Here is a 15095-nt window from a genome sequence, read left to right on the forward strand (position 1 = left end):
TCTGATCAATTAATCATTCTGCACCAAACCATTCAACAACTGCCAAATAACCCCTAAAGATGAACTTGAACCTTAAAAATAACTATTTCTCTTAATTTCCCTATTATACACAACACACAAAAATAAAAAAGAAATATATTCGTTCTTTCACAGTTTTTATAGAGCATATGATGATGTATAACATTCTGAAATGCCAAATTTGATTTCATAATGCATCTGTCTAAACAAGAAGCATGAACCCAAACCTACACACATTCGGCCGCCCCGATCCCGCTAGGGGATGCCGCCAGTCGGCTTCTTCACCGGTTTATTGGCATACATCTTTGTCTTTGTAATTACACCCGAATCACACAACAACGAATCACCATCTTGACGATCCATCAACAACACAATCATCATCGATACTAGATTCTCTTGCTCAACTTCCCCCACCATGATTGCCGTGCTCGTTTTTCACTACCGCCTCCTTCGCCATTTACGCCCTTTCCCAGTTTTGCCCTTGTCTCCCGTAACCGATTCTTGTACTCTTTCTTCCACGTATCAAATCTCTGTTTTACCCTTTTGAATTCTTCCATTTGCTTCGAATACGGCATATTTCCTGACTTCACCTCAACGATGGCTTTCGCATCATCCTCGAAATTCCGTTTCTTTCGCTCCAACTCCTTTGCTAGCTCATCCACCGTGCTGCTATTGTTCCCGGACTCAACATTCGTGTTTCCATCGGGGTTTTGAGATTTGGGTGTGTTATCCTCGGAATCATCATCGTCTGCACCAAGGCTCTTCTTGGCTGCACCCAGACTCTTCTGCACCGTTACGAAGAACAAATCAAGATAATGATTGCTATAATGGGGGTAGGTTCGTATGAGCATTGTAAATAATTTGAGAACCTAAGAACCAACTACTATTCATAATGTATATACATGATATTCGTAACGAATATACATAATATTCATAACGAATATACATGATAACATTAATGATTATTCATGATGAAGATACATGAAATTCATGGTAACATTCATGATTATTCATRATGAAKATACATGACTATTCATGATTATTCACGGTTATTCATCTTAATAGTGCATGAAAAAGTTATTCATCGGTTTCCATGTTCTCATCAAAATATTTATGGTTCTCATTCAGGGCCTCCGAGTCATTTTGCGTGTTAGAAAAAAGACTCTCCGCATTCAAAGAAGATACGAATTGAACTTTTCTCTGCTATAACAACTGATTTTAAAACTCACTTGTAAAGAAGCCATTTGCCGCTGCCACGTCTCCTCCACCGACTTCATTTTGATTTCGTGTTCCGACCACCGCACTTCGAATTGTCGTACTTGCTCCCTCAACGCGCTATTTTCTTGCTCTCTCTGGCTCAAAGACACTTCCGCCTTCATAACTAGCTTCTGCAGCTCTTCCACATTCGATGGCAAAATTTGGATATTTTCTTGCGACATATTCTATTATCGTGTACACAGATCAAAAAAACGTTCTTAGACCGTTTTCTTTTTCTTTTTATCGAGTTCAAGAACATGAAATACCTTCACTTCTGAAACTAGACTACGAGACTTTTGCCTTGTTTTTGGACTATCAGCTGACGACTTCCAACTCTGCAAATGATTGAAATTCCTTCGAGCCAACCACCCACGAATAACTGTGAAAACAAGATGAACGAACGTAACCATTTGAACCGCAAAAGATTTCAAAAAGTAAAAAAGAACAAAAGAAAGAAGCAGGCATGGCAGGTACCCGATTGTATATGTACAGCTGCAGTCAAATGCTCATCCGGTGATCTTGGTGCAATCTGGTGACTCGATTTCTTTAAAACGTTACACCCCCTTCTTGAATTTTCACCACGTACAACTGCGCACAAGTTCAATTCTTTAAAAATCAATTTCTTTTGTAATGATAATAACAAAATAATAACGCTATGGTTGTTTGCTTTCTTTTTTTCTATAAAGCTCTGTATGGGTTAAGTTGTCTGTTTGGATAAATTTGTCTAAGGGACGGGAGACCAATGGGTTTGTGGGAGGCAAAAAGAGAAGGTTGGATTATTTCAGAACATTTATGGTATTAGTTTGTTTGAGGTGGTTTAATGGGGACAAAGTGATGGGTTATAGCCATTTTGGCCTAATGGCTTAACAATTAAGCCGTAAAGAAACACTCGTGTATGGCTGAACAAATAAGCCACACAGACCACTAAGCTCATTAAACTGTATATAAACAACCCCATATTTTTGCATACTAGCTAATAAGCTAAATGCCTACATGGCAATGTAAAATGACCTAAAGGGACATGTTGAAAAATTAATTGAAAAAAAGCCCCAGGAGGTTATTGAAACGCTACTTGAAGTACAGTTTCAAAAAGCTAGCTTATGGCTAACTAAACGGGGCTTTTTCAATAAGCTCAAAAAATAAGCCATCTAGCTTATGGGTTGCCAAACATGGCCTAAGTAACTTCAACTTTGGAAAGAAAAGTTAGCAACTTTCATGGCACATTTCTTACATGATTGCAATGTGACAATTCCCGACATTAATTCATGGAAGTCACGATGAACAGAACAGCCGTTTTCCGCCTTGTATGTGCCTTGCATAACTTCTTGTCTCCGTTTCTCTAATACACCAACCTATTTATTACCCACAAAACCACACCAATGAAGCGAATCTATAGCAAAACCAAATATGATACAACAAGGAAACAAGATCCAGAAAAACATCAATTGCCATCAGCTTGCATGGTTCGATAGTGAATTTCAGATAGACACAATGCATTTCGTGCGCAGACAGACGTGACTACACGAGCGAGAGTGAGGCAGGTGAAAGAATTGTGGAAAGTTTTCAGGTTTTAATTTGACATTGGTAATTTAGTAATTTACCAATCTTGTCCATCTCCCTTACTTTTGTTCCACATATTTTGGTGGGACAGAAAAAATGCATTTTTGTCCTACTCATGGGCTGTTCAGTTGTTTTTTCATTAAGCCCTGTTTCAATTAAGCTGTCTGTGGGGATTTAGGAGCTGTTTGGTTGGTTTTCTATTATGGATAAAGTTGTTTGTGTGGATTAATCTGTCTGTATAGATTGGAAAGGCTTTTGCTTGGAGGGTTTTTCGTTAGATGGAAGGAGGGTGTTCTTGAATAAGCCACTTTCTATATCATTAAGCCACTACCAAACAATCATAATAGCTGACCGAATAAGCTGTGAGTCCCCTTAAGCTCATTAAGCTGCTAACAAAGGCACTTAGTTGTATGTATGGAAGGAGAGGGATGGAGGAGAAGAGGATAAGAGCAAGAAAGGAAAAAAGTTGGCTTAATGGATACAAAACCCTTCACCCAGCTAAGCAAATAAGCCACAACCGAACAACCTTACTGAATAAGCCATACAGCCCATTAAACCATTACCAAACAGCCCCTTTGTCCAGTCCCAATCCAATTGTTGCAACAAACACACAACAACAAGTTTTTGTTCTGTCCTGCACTTTTTCTCATACCAAACACACCCAAAAAGAACTAACCTGTTCTGCTCGGAAATATAGTTTTGTATATCCAAGTTGGTACATTTCTGGGAGGACATGATATTGCTGTAGAATAGCAACCGATATACTGAGCGGATCCTGACAAAGAGTATTCTCCGAAAGAAGGCAGCCAAACCTAATAAACCATCAAGATTTTAATAAAAACGCTTCTTAACGATCATTAGAGAAGAGAAGCAGTAGTAAAGTATCGACTTTTCACTCACCTGGTAGCAAATTCTTGATGTGTCATACATGTAGGATATCGGGATTTTGAGATTCTCACCGTCTCCAAAACCCCACCGCACCTGAGCTGTTGCAAGACGATATCTTTTTCATACATTCCGTGAAGTTGCTTAGCATTCGGTCTTATGCATCGAATGAAGTGCGGTTTTGAATTTTCCAACTGTTGAATCATCTTGAACAATTGGCCCTGCAACCATCCAAGATAATCTTGATATGAATTTGGCTTCTATACTCCCAGAGGCTGCGTTTGGTATCCAGACAGGATAAGATAGGACAGAACAGGACAGTCATTCAGTGTTTTAAGACAAAATTGGACAAGCCGGAACAGATAAACTAACCAATTTACCCATAATGAGTTGTTAATTTTTTACCTTTTGATTAAGTTATCTAATTTATTAAATTATAATGAAATAAATATCTTTTATAGCAAAATATATCATTAGAAAGTTTTCGTCAAAATGATTAAAATGACACCAAAATAAAAAGTCTATGTACTTTCCAATTTTTATTTTATACTTTTTCAATATTATTTTATTATGAATAATATATAATAAATTATATAACAGTAAGACAAAAGTTTAAAGAACATAAATTAAAATAAATAAAATTTAAAAATTGAATAAAATGTAAAGAATGAGGCATAGTTGATGTTTTAGAACAGAATTAGGTTTTATTTTGAGATTATATTGGTAAAATATAAATATGCTCCAGCTTGTTCCACTATGTTTCTATCTATTCCACATAAAAGTCCTGCCAAACATGGAATAGTGATCCATATTCTGTTATGTCCTGTGTACCAAACACACCCATACGGACTACAGAAAACACTCGGCTTGCCCACAAAAATCTTTACCTTGAACTTCGTTCCAACAGTTTGTTTATCCAAATCCGACTCACTTGATCCAAAATTATCGCAGCACGACAATAGAAATCGGATATTATCCGATTGGAGTATATCTCTGTTCTTTTCCAAGAATCCATTTGTTTCATATCGAACCTACAAAAGCTCATATTTTGGTCACTTGTTCCCAAACAAAGATATTTGACACAGAAATACGACCTGACTAACCTCTCCAGCATAATGACGAACCCTGAAAGCTCCTCTTTCGCCATTAAAGCTCAAATAAGAACTCGAGTTCTGTCTAACCTTATTGGCAAAGATCAAATCTGTGCATTCCGATGTATTTGAAGCTTCATCTAGAATAGATATTATCCCCACAGTTTTCTGCACGATGGAAAATAAATACAACTTTCAACAAACTTCACATTGCAAATGTTCTTCTAACTTGAAGTTAAAAGGAAGGCTAAGAATCAATACCTTCTCAAAGAGATTTAAACATTCTTGGTTATCAATGAACTCTACCTTTTTCCAGTCGATTCCCTCGGATTCATACTCCTAAGAATAGAGTAACCGTGATTAGAATCTTGAAAAACTGAGAGTAAAGAGAACCCACAAAAAATACGAACGATTCTGACCTCTTGTTCTAGCTTAAATAGATGTCGAATGAAATGTTGATGCAGCCTCTCATCAGCATAGTTGATTAACAATTGTTCAAGGCTATTTTTCTGAAAAATCAGAAATGAGCTTATCGTGAAGAGTTTTCAAGTAAAAGCGTTAGTGTCTCACATCGGCTAGGCTTGGACCAATTATCTTCGATATATGTTGGAAACTCTCTTATCTCCTCAAGGGCTCTTTTGGAGATTAATCTAGGGGTTCCACGCATTCTCACATGGTATCATAGCCAAGGTCTACCATTCTGGGGACTCGACACCCTGGGGCAATCTTTACTTGTCTAGCCCCCTCTCCGTTGGAAAGGGTATGTTAAAAAGTCTCACATCGGCTCTTCTAGTATATCTTGGAACCTCCCTTCTCTCCTCAAGGGCTCGTTTGGAGATTAATCTCACATGGTATCAGAGCCAAGGTCTACCATTCTAGGGACTCGATACTCTAGGGCAATCTTTATTGGTCTAGCCCCCTCTCAAGCCTGAGTTGGAAGGGGTGTGTTAAAGTCTCACATCGGCTCTTCTATGTATCTTGGGACCTCCCTTCTCTCCTCAAGGGATCTTTTCGAGTTTATCTGGGCATTCCACATATTCTCACAAAAAATAAGAATTTCCAAGTTCAAATTACCTGAAATGACTCAAATCCATAGGTGTCTAGAATGCTTATAGACCTTCCCATATGTTCCTTGTCACCCTCAAGTGATCTATTAATTGCTTCCACAACCCAGCTAAACAAGCTTGTGTAAACAAATTTAGCCAATGCATCTCTTGTATCAATTGCCTAAACAAAACACAGTTCGAGGTTTTAAATTTATTTAGAATAATATGAAATAACTTCAAGTACGCTTTCCACATGAATCTATAAATATAACCTGAGGCAAAGTGAAGTTTTGGGGCATATCAGATTGGTTTCTGTTGGTAGACAAAGCCAACATGAGGTCCTTCACCTTGCAACCCATCAACCTAGCCGCACTTCGACTAGCTGTCGAAACATGAAAAACGGTCAAAACTATCTTTTCTTTTATTTTGACCATACCCATAAAATATCGAACATGTACTACAAAACTGAATCAAACTACTAATGGCCCGTTTTGTTTGCAGGATTTGGTGGGATTTGGAATTGGGTTCCAATCCAATCCCACATTTGGTTTAAGGGGAAGTCCGGAATTGAAATCCACAAACGTGGGATTTAGAAATCTTATGGGGTAGCTGGTATTTTCACAGGATTTCATACGATTTGTTTGTAATAATGTCGTAAAATATGATTAAAACACTTGTTTTGTAATAATCAATTAATAAAAGTAAGATGATATCGAGAACATACCTTCATCGATCATAACCTCAACATGATTTTCCTCGTCAATTATTTCAAACGATATATTCCCTAACCATAAAACCGCAGCAAGCAATTTGAACATACGTTCTTGATCTTCATAAGAAATTTGAAGGGCGTCCAAGGCTTCCTGGTTGAACATATATTCTTGTTAAAGTTCTACGTTCTAATTTAACAAATATATATTCTTGTTAATAATACCCATCAGTTTTTTGAAATTTTGGAGGTTACTCTTCGAATTTACCATCAGTTTCTTGAAATTTTGGGCATCATCAACACCATGGATTTTCAAACACCCACTTCGACTAAGAAACTTGTACTCGCTCGCCATTCTTAGATTCAGTTTATCTATAAAACAAACATGACAAAATGACCGTTAAACCCCTTAACATTCCAATGATCATGGGAAACCCAAATTTATGTTACCAACTATATGAGAACCAGAGAAAAGTTCGGTTGAGAACCTGTTTTTCGTTGAGAACCAGGGAACTACCCACAGCGTGCCACATGTCCCTCTTCAAGATGAATATTCATCATGAATCACACATTCATTTTGAATATGTTACAACATTCATGCTGAATATGTTACAGCATTCATGATGAATAACATGTCCATATTCCTGAATGAATATGCCACGTATCCCACTGTGAGCGGTCCCCGGTTCCTAATGAAAATCAGATTTCCTAACGGTACCCGCCCCATGAGAACCAATCTGTAAACTATCGGGATTAGAGCCACAAACCTCTCATATCAGACGGAGCCCCGGCACACATCTGGTAAAAGATATGGTACGATCTTTCACTACAGCCGAGTTGAGATATTCTCGACTGCTCAAAACAAAAAAATTACGTCAATAGGGTCATTCTTCCAATCAAAGCTCAAAGATAAATAAACAATAACACAAAATTAAGTACCTTTTCAAGAAGAACTGTTCACAATAAGACATATAAGACAGTTAGTAAAACTGAAATGGTGGTCAGTTGGTCATAAACAAACTTCAAAAATAAACAAGCTTACGCGTATGGATATAAGCCCCATAAACTATCCCCTTCGCATTATAATGGATATCAATTAATTTCCCCTGCACCACAGTAAATCCAGGTCAGACACCTTCACGGAATATTACTCATCAATTACTAAAAAAGATTTGAAACCCACAAATCGGCTAGAACTTCTGTTCCTTGAGGTTTTGGCATTCCCGAAAGCTTCGAGTATGCAGCCAGTTTGCCGTATTTTGCTTGCTATCTCGCTATTCTCGCCTCCTGCTCCTACCAGATACTGTATCGCTAAATTTGCAGTTACGCTCTTCCCAGATCCACTTTCACCACTATATCAAACACCAGTTTCAAAACAGATGTCCACAAAGAAAAAGGGCATGCAACTTTAGAAATGTGCAACTATTACTCTTTTTTAATTAACAAAATGACAATTTTACCCTTAATAATCGAGAGAGAGAGTAAGAGCATCTCCACTAAAGTGACTTATAAGAACCTCTTTTTTGCACCTCTTTTGGTCGCATCAGTGCCAACTCAACAAATTAAGAACTACCATAAAACTCCACAATGGAAGTGACTAATAAAAACTACCTTCTGTGAGTCCCATGTATTATTTCAACATCAATAATATATATAGAAATATATATATATATATAGAGAGAGAGAGAGAGGTTCTAGGGAAAACCCCCAAAAAATGAAAAACTGAGAAGCACCCTAATAACCGTTCATCTATATGGCATGCACATGTGCATACAAGTAATTAAAGATGTTCTAGGTTTCTATGCATGTATGCATACTGGAAATATTACTTACAAATTACTTGTATGCACATGTGCATACCATACAGATTAACGGTTATTAGGGTGTTCCTTAATTTTTCATTTTTTTGCGGTTTTCGCCTATATATATATATATATATATATATATATATATATATATATGTATATATATGTATGTATGTATATATATGTATGTATATATATGTATGTATGTATATATATGTATGTATGTATATATGTATGTATATATATATATATGTATATATATATATATGTATGTATGTATATGTATGTATGTATATATGTATGTATGTATATATGTATGTATGTATATATGTATGTATATATGTATGTATGTATGATGTCATTTCACACAAAATTCTAGGTAAGAACCAAGGTTCTTGTACAAGAATTCCAAAAATGTGGGTGACTTATAAGAACCATCTCCAATGGTAATTCTTATGTCACTACATATTTTGCCAATAAGAACCTCCCGTTAGAGATGCTCTAATGAATTTCTCCATCTCATAATTAAGAGCAGAATTGGAAATCAGACACTTACTTTTGAAAGTGGACCATTATATAGATACAAACTAAAATAGAAAAATGGACACCAATACAGATAGACTAACCTGATAATGATCGAGTGATTTACACCATCTGCATGTCGTCACAAAAAGGATATCAAACAAAATAATTAAACATTCTGATAATTAAAGACACCATGGACTCCACATATCACAAGCAAACTCACCTCTCCTCATATCACTGTAAGCAGCTTCGGCTACAGCATATACATGTGGGCTGTCCAAAATCTTCTCTCTATAAGCTGTGATAACATCACTTCCCGAAATCGAGACATCTTTGAAGGGATTGATTGCTAATAGAACGGGCCCCGCCATAGTCTGCAAATGCAAAGCAAGATTACAGATAAAGTAATCGAAACAAAACAATTACTCCCTCCGTCCCAAGCAAGGGGTTGTTTAGTTGGTTTTCCATTGAAGTCCTATATAGATAAAGTTGTCTTTGTGGGTAAATTTGTCTGTATATATTGGGATATTTTTGTTTGAGAGGGTTTTTCCATAGATGGAATGAGCATGTTTTTAATTTGGGAGGGGTAGGTTTTGAAAAAACTTGGCACTTTGCATAAAGCTCCCCCTAGAAGCTTATTGAATAAGTCGCTCTCTATATCAACAAGCCACTATCAAACAGTAATGTATAGTTGACCGAATAAGCTGTGAGTTTCATCAAGCTCATTAAGTTGCTAACAAACAGGCCCTTAAGTGTCCCACAATGAAAAAAGCACACAGTTTTAGGAATGTGAAAATACTACACTTTTAATCAACTAAAATGGCAATTTTATCCTTATGTTGTGTACTCGAAACCTTCTTTACGAAGGAAAGGGAAGGGAGGGAAAGAGGAGGAAAGTAAAAAAACTCGTGTTCTCAAAACTTTTTTAGGAGAGAAAGGAAACGGAAGGAAAATGATCATAAGTTTCCTCCCAATATTTCCCTCCCTTTCTTTTTCATCCCTTTCTTTTCTTTTCTTTTCTCCCCAAATTCGAGAACACGGCTTTAATAATAGAGGGAGTAATGAATTTCTCCATCTCATAATTAAGGGTAGAATTGGAAAGTAGACAATTATTTCTGAAAGTGAACAATTATTTTGGGACGGAGGGATTTCATATAGGCATGCAATAAGAGATGGACAACATGCATACATAAATTACATCACGAGCGTATCTATACTGGAGATTACATAGAACCGATGGCTCGTTCAAATAACCAAGCCCCACAAGATTATCCACACCGTCAAGAATTTCCATATTTGCCGGTAAAAGCTCTCCTGTAGACACCACCATGACCTACAAAACAATATGGAAGTGCATCCCATGTTAACGTGAATATGATTCACCAAAAAACTTAGCTTAAAAAGATCCGGGGTGAAGTAGTAGACTCACGGTTCCATCCAAGAGTGTAACGGATGCTTTTCCTCCCGAAGCTGATTGAATTTTTCCCAACTCCCATTGCCCATTTTGGAGCAGACACCACACCCGTAGTTGCTGAAACAAACCAATTTCACCTTTAACACTTACTGAAGTTTGAAAGATTGATTAACCTTATTTTATAGACCAAACGAGCACAATATATCCCACTCGAGTAGTTTCTGGAAAGGGTATGATGTATGCAAGCCTTGCCTCAACCACTAGGGTCGAGTGGTTGTCTCCAGGAAGACCCCCGGCAAAAGGGTGTGAAAGAAGAGAATAAGATAGGTAATAAAACAAGTAGGTAGAACATGTAATACAAGAAGAAACTAACACGAGGAGCCTATTTGCCTAATCTCTACCTTCCTCTCAAAACCCTTGGCGTCACCCACTACTAGATTATACTAAAGAGTCGACCAATCTAGTTTTGTGCATCTAAGATCTCACTCATATCAGATGTCATGTTCTCCGAAATGCCTAAAGTTGTGCCATATCCATCCTCAATTGGTCATCCCATGTTCTCCTAGGCATACCCCTCCTCCTCACCCCTCATGAACGCTTGTTTGTTAGCAGCTTAATGGGACTTACAACTTATTCGGTCAGCTATACATGACTGTTTGGTAGTGACACAATGATATAGAAAGTGGCTTGTCTAGTAAGCTTCTAGAGACGAGCTTTATGCAGAAAGCCAAGTTTTCCAACTTCCCCCTCCCAATTAAAAAACACGCTCCTTCCACATATGAAAAAACCCTGCCAAAGACAAATTAATCCACACAAACTGCTTTATCCATACAGGACTTCGGGGTTGTTTGGTTAGCTTTCCATTAAGTTCTTGTACAGATAAAGTTGATTGTGTGGATTAATCTATTCGTGTAGGTTGTGAAGGTTTTTGTTCGGGAGGGTCCTTAATAGATAGAAGAAAAGTCTTTTAATTTGAAGAGACAAAATTGGAAAAACTTGGCTTTCTACATAAAGCTCCTCCTAGAAGCTTACTGAATAAGTCACTTTCTATATCATTAAGCCACTACCAAACAGTCATTTTTAGCTGACCGAATAACCAGTGAGTCTCATTAAGCTCATTAAGCTGCTAACAAACAAACCCTAAGTATTTTATGACCATATTATCAAACATAAAGCAACAAGCAAACTGATCTTGATAATGGCAGCATCGAAAACCCAATCTAATGTGAATCGTTCGCCCCCATCCTTTTTATGTATGATTATATCCATTACGAATTAGATAGAATAAAAACCATATCAACAAGCATAGATGCAGGCAAATTGTTCAACCATTATTGTGTATGCAATTATTGATCATAGCTTTTCCTTCTTTTTTTGGGTGATGTAACCATCAACCTTTTTCAGCAACTTTTATCAACTTTAAAGATGAAATTGTGATCCATTTTATGTTCAAAATTCAGATAAGAACTTAGATTATAAAATGAATCAATTGAATCTATGAATTATAAACTAAAAATCATGAGTTATGATTACCTTCTTAATGAAATAATCAATGCTATTATCCCATCCAGAATACAGTGACGGTGGTGGAGGAGGAGGAGTGGCCAGGTGAGCACCGCCGTTCTCCGCCAATCTATGTTCATGCACCGCCGCCATCGTGTAGGGCGATTCACCAACCGCCGTTTCCAACACTTTTTTCCGGCCAAAACTCCCACCACCACCACCACCTCCTTTAAAATCTTGTCTTCTGATATCACCAACCTCCGGCAACACGACATCTCCGACGCCAAACATTGCCGGCACCGGACGCTTAGGAAGACGCGCCTTGGACGCCGGACGGGCCGGCAACGCCGGCGGCAAGTCCGTCGGCTTCTTGATATCTTCTTTCCGCTGGAGAGAGTCGAGCATTTCCTCCAAAGAACTCCGAACTACCAACGATGGCGTAACTGATATCATTTTTTTTCCTCGAAATCACAATCCACCACCAGCCACCGATCAAATTGAAATCAAAAACCACTAAATCGACGTTAAAAGAAATTAACCATCGTCTTCAATTTTCGAACAATGCCGATTAGAACGACATTGCCGGAAAAGAACTTTAAAACCCTAACCGAATTCAGATCAAAATTCAAGATTAAAAAAACCCAAGTTCCAACAACAACAAAATAAGGGATTCAAGATTCAAATTCAATTCAGTTTGAACTTAACTAAACATAACCTAACCCAGACAACTGAAGATTTCATGGAAAACTAAATTGGGGATGAACAAAAACTTTCAGATTTATCAAACAAGGCATGAAACTATGAGCTGTAAAAGAAACAAATAATGATTATTTAGGTCTTATGTGGGGAAGAAAGTGAAGAAATCGTCGGATAAAAGCAAAATCAGAGGTGGGTTTTGTGGGAAGATCGAGGGTTCTTGGTTTACAGTAATTTGTAGTTCCTCTAAAAGCACGATTTACAAGATTTAGACGATGAATGGTGGTCAGACCCAGATAAAGAAAAGGCAGATGAATGGCAAAAAGAAGAAAGCATGTGTCGTAAAAACAATATATGTCGTGGCTGATTGTAGATTCTATTGTACATATCTATATCTATATATCTTGTAAATTAGAAATAGAAAATTGGGGATTTCAGAAAATTGGGGAAAAAGGAAATATGATTTGTCTGTTTGTTGCTTAAAGCGAAATTTTGAATTCATTCAGGTTGGTGGTAGTGGCGGGGGGGTGTGCTCGCAGCGGTACCATAATCCGTTGGGATCTGATTTGGTTTATTTCAATTTCAAATTCAAAATCATTTTTTTATTGAAATAAATATATATCAGATTTGTTACATACAGATTTTTTTCTATTTTTGTATCTAAGATGTAAAGTTTTTAAACATTTAAGCATCTAGGTAACCGAATGAAGAATTAATCGGTTACCATATTGATATGGTATCCGGTTAATGTTTTAGCAAATAATACTAAATTGGATACCACACCACTCGTCACATGCTTATTACGATATTCTTTTTAACATCTAAAAATGATATTTTTTTGTCGAAAGGAGTTTTATAAATGTTAAGGGAGCTTTATTCAAACGCTTACCCAGTAAGTGATAATCCGTAAGAGTCTAACACTATAACTTACTTTACCGGGTAGGATTGTAGCTAATCAAAATGGTATCATATGTAATAATTTACACGGTAAACACTTATTGGGTAAGACTGTTCATCCTTGTTATTGCTCTTACCAGGTAAGATTCTCCTTCCTTGTCATGTTCAACGATAAGCTAAAAAACAACTACTCAAACGCAAGTCTTTTATACAAAGACGAGCATTTACCATCTTAGTCATTAAGTTTTATAATAACATTTACGTTTGAAAAATTATATAGTGTCACCTAACAAACAGTAATTTTTTCCCTTTACAATGAAACGATGGCCCAACGCCTATCCAATAAGAGTTTACAGTAAAAGTCAACACGTTAACTTCACTTACCAAGTAAAATTTTAGTCCATTAAAATGACATCATATGCAACAATTTATCCAATAGGCGCTTATCAGACAAGAGTCATTACTTATCCTATGGGACTTTTGGTTCTTATAATCGCTCTTATCAGATAAGATTCTCAATCCTTGTTATATTCATACAATAAAGATAAAATGACCTGATAAACATTTATCCAATAAATATTTAGCAAACCACTCACGATTCCTAATTTCAATATATACCAAAAATAAACAAGTAACTAAAGGGCTTTTGGCATAGTTGGTTTGTGAATCTTTGGCCTCCTAGGAGGTCAGGGGTTCAAATCTCACCAAATACTAAGATGATGTGTGATTTTATTTGTTCTACTTGTTGTATATAAATATTATATACTTAAAAAAAATTAGTAGATATGTTAAACCTATACTATATTATAAAACATTTGACAAAGTACAACTTATTAAAGCTTAATTTTTGAATTCGTGTAACTAACTGCAGATAAACATAATCAAATAGAGGATAAACATCTCATTTTAAAATATAAAAATTCTAAAACTATAATTAGAATAATTATTGGCTTATAACAAAATAACTAATTTTTATCTTTATAAGAAAATTATATTATTAAACCAAATATAAATTACTTCGTTATTGAACCTAAATTAAATTATAATAAAAATTTGAACTAAAAAATTACACAAAAAATAGGAATTTTAAATAGTTAATTTGGTACTAATATCGATATATTTTTGTCAAATTTTTATAATATCTTCAAATTTATATTTTATTCAAAAATAAAAACATCATCGTTTTTTTCAAAATCACATAAGACTATACTATAACATCGACTGAAATAAATAATAAAATATTAAAATCAAGATGTATCTTGATGTATTGTGCGAGTATCCTTCTAGTAATATAATAAATACAATTAGAAAGAGAGTTGTGAATCTTTATTGTCGGGTGTGATAAGTCCTTTTATTCCTGGCTTCCTATCATAACTCTTCACCTGAAACTTGCTTTTTTCATTTATTGCTATTTTTATTACCTTTTTTCTGTTTAAAAAAAAGTACTACATTTATTTTATACTTTTAGATTTTTTTTTAAATACATCCATTTTATTTTTAAAAAATCATGCAATTTTACCGGTATTCTGTAAATTAAGGAGTCGTTTATCTAAAAGTTTTTTGATAAACTAGAAGGATACTTGAGCAATGCAGCAAAATAAATCTTAATTTTAATGTTTAGTTTTTATCTTTTGTCTCTATCGATATAGTACAATTTTACGTGGTTTTAAGAAAGCGACAATATTTTTA

General features: G+C 35.9%; 1 protein-coding gene across 1 annotated transcript; it reads right to left on the minus strand.

Moving 5' to 3' along the window:
- Positions 1 to 123: 123 nt before the first annotated feature.
- Positions 124 to 12803, minus strand: LOC112500470 (myosin-2-like). Its single transcript, XM_025103965.1, has 24 exons — positions 11844 to 12803; positions 10326 to 10427; positions 10086 to 10229; positions 9120 to 9270; positions 8998 to 9025; positions 7750 to 7918; positions 7609 to 7672; positions 7506 to 7519; positions 7334 to 7418; positions 6835 to 6938; positions 6582 to 6720; positions 6130 to 6239; positions 5886 to 6038; positions 5231 to 5320; positions 5073 to 5150; positions 4824 to 4979; positions 4608 to 4751; positions 3736 to 3941; positions 3512 to 3647; positions 2507 to 2627; positions 1750 to 1863; positions 1542 to 1654; positions 1248 to 1460; positions 124 to 803 (listed from the first exon to the last, which is right to left on the minus strand). Exons 1-24 carry the CDS (start codon positions 12264 to 12266, stop codon positions 405 to 407), a joined length of 3456 nt encoding a protein of 1151 aa, XP_024959733.1. The 5' UTR covers positions 12267 to 12803; the 3' UTR covers positions 124 to 404.
- Positions 12804 to 15095: the final 2292 nt, after the last annotated feature.

Source organism: Cynara cardunculus, assembly GCF_001531365.2.
Source record: "Cynara cardunculus var. scolymus isolate 2C chromosome LG 17, CcrdV1, whole genome shotgun sequence".
Taxonomy (NCBI): Eukaryota; Viridiplantae; Streptophyta; class Magnoliopsida; order Asterales; family Asteraceae; genus Cynara; species Cynara cardunculus.

Coding starts and splice junctions, on each gene's coding strand:
- LOC112500470 (XM_025103965.1), bottom strand. CDS start 12,266: ATGATATCAGTTACGCCATCGTTGGTAGTTCGGAGTTCTTTGGAGGAA. Junction 2,628..3,511: donor TATATTTCCGAGCAGAACAG/GTTAGTTCTTTT, acceptor GGTAATAAATAG/GTTGGTGTATTAGAGAAACG. Junction 1,864..2,506: donor AATTGTCACATTGCAATCAT/GTAAGAAATGTG, acceptor ACTTGTGCGCAG/TTGTACGTGGTGAAAATTCA.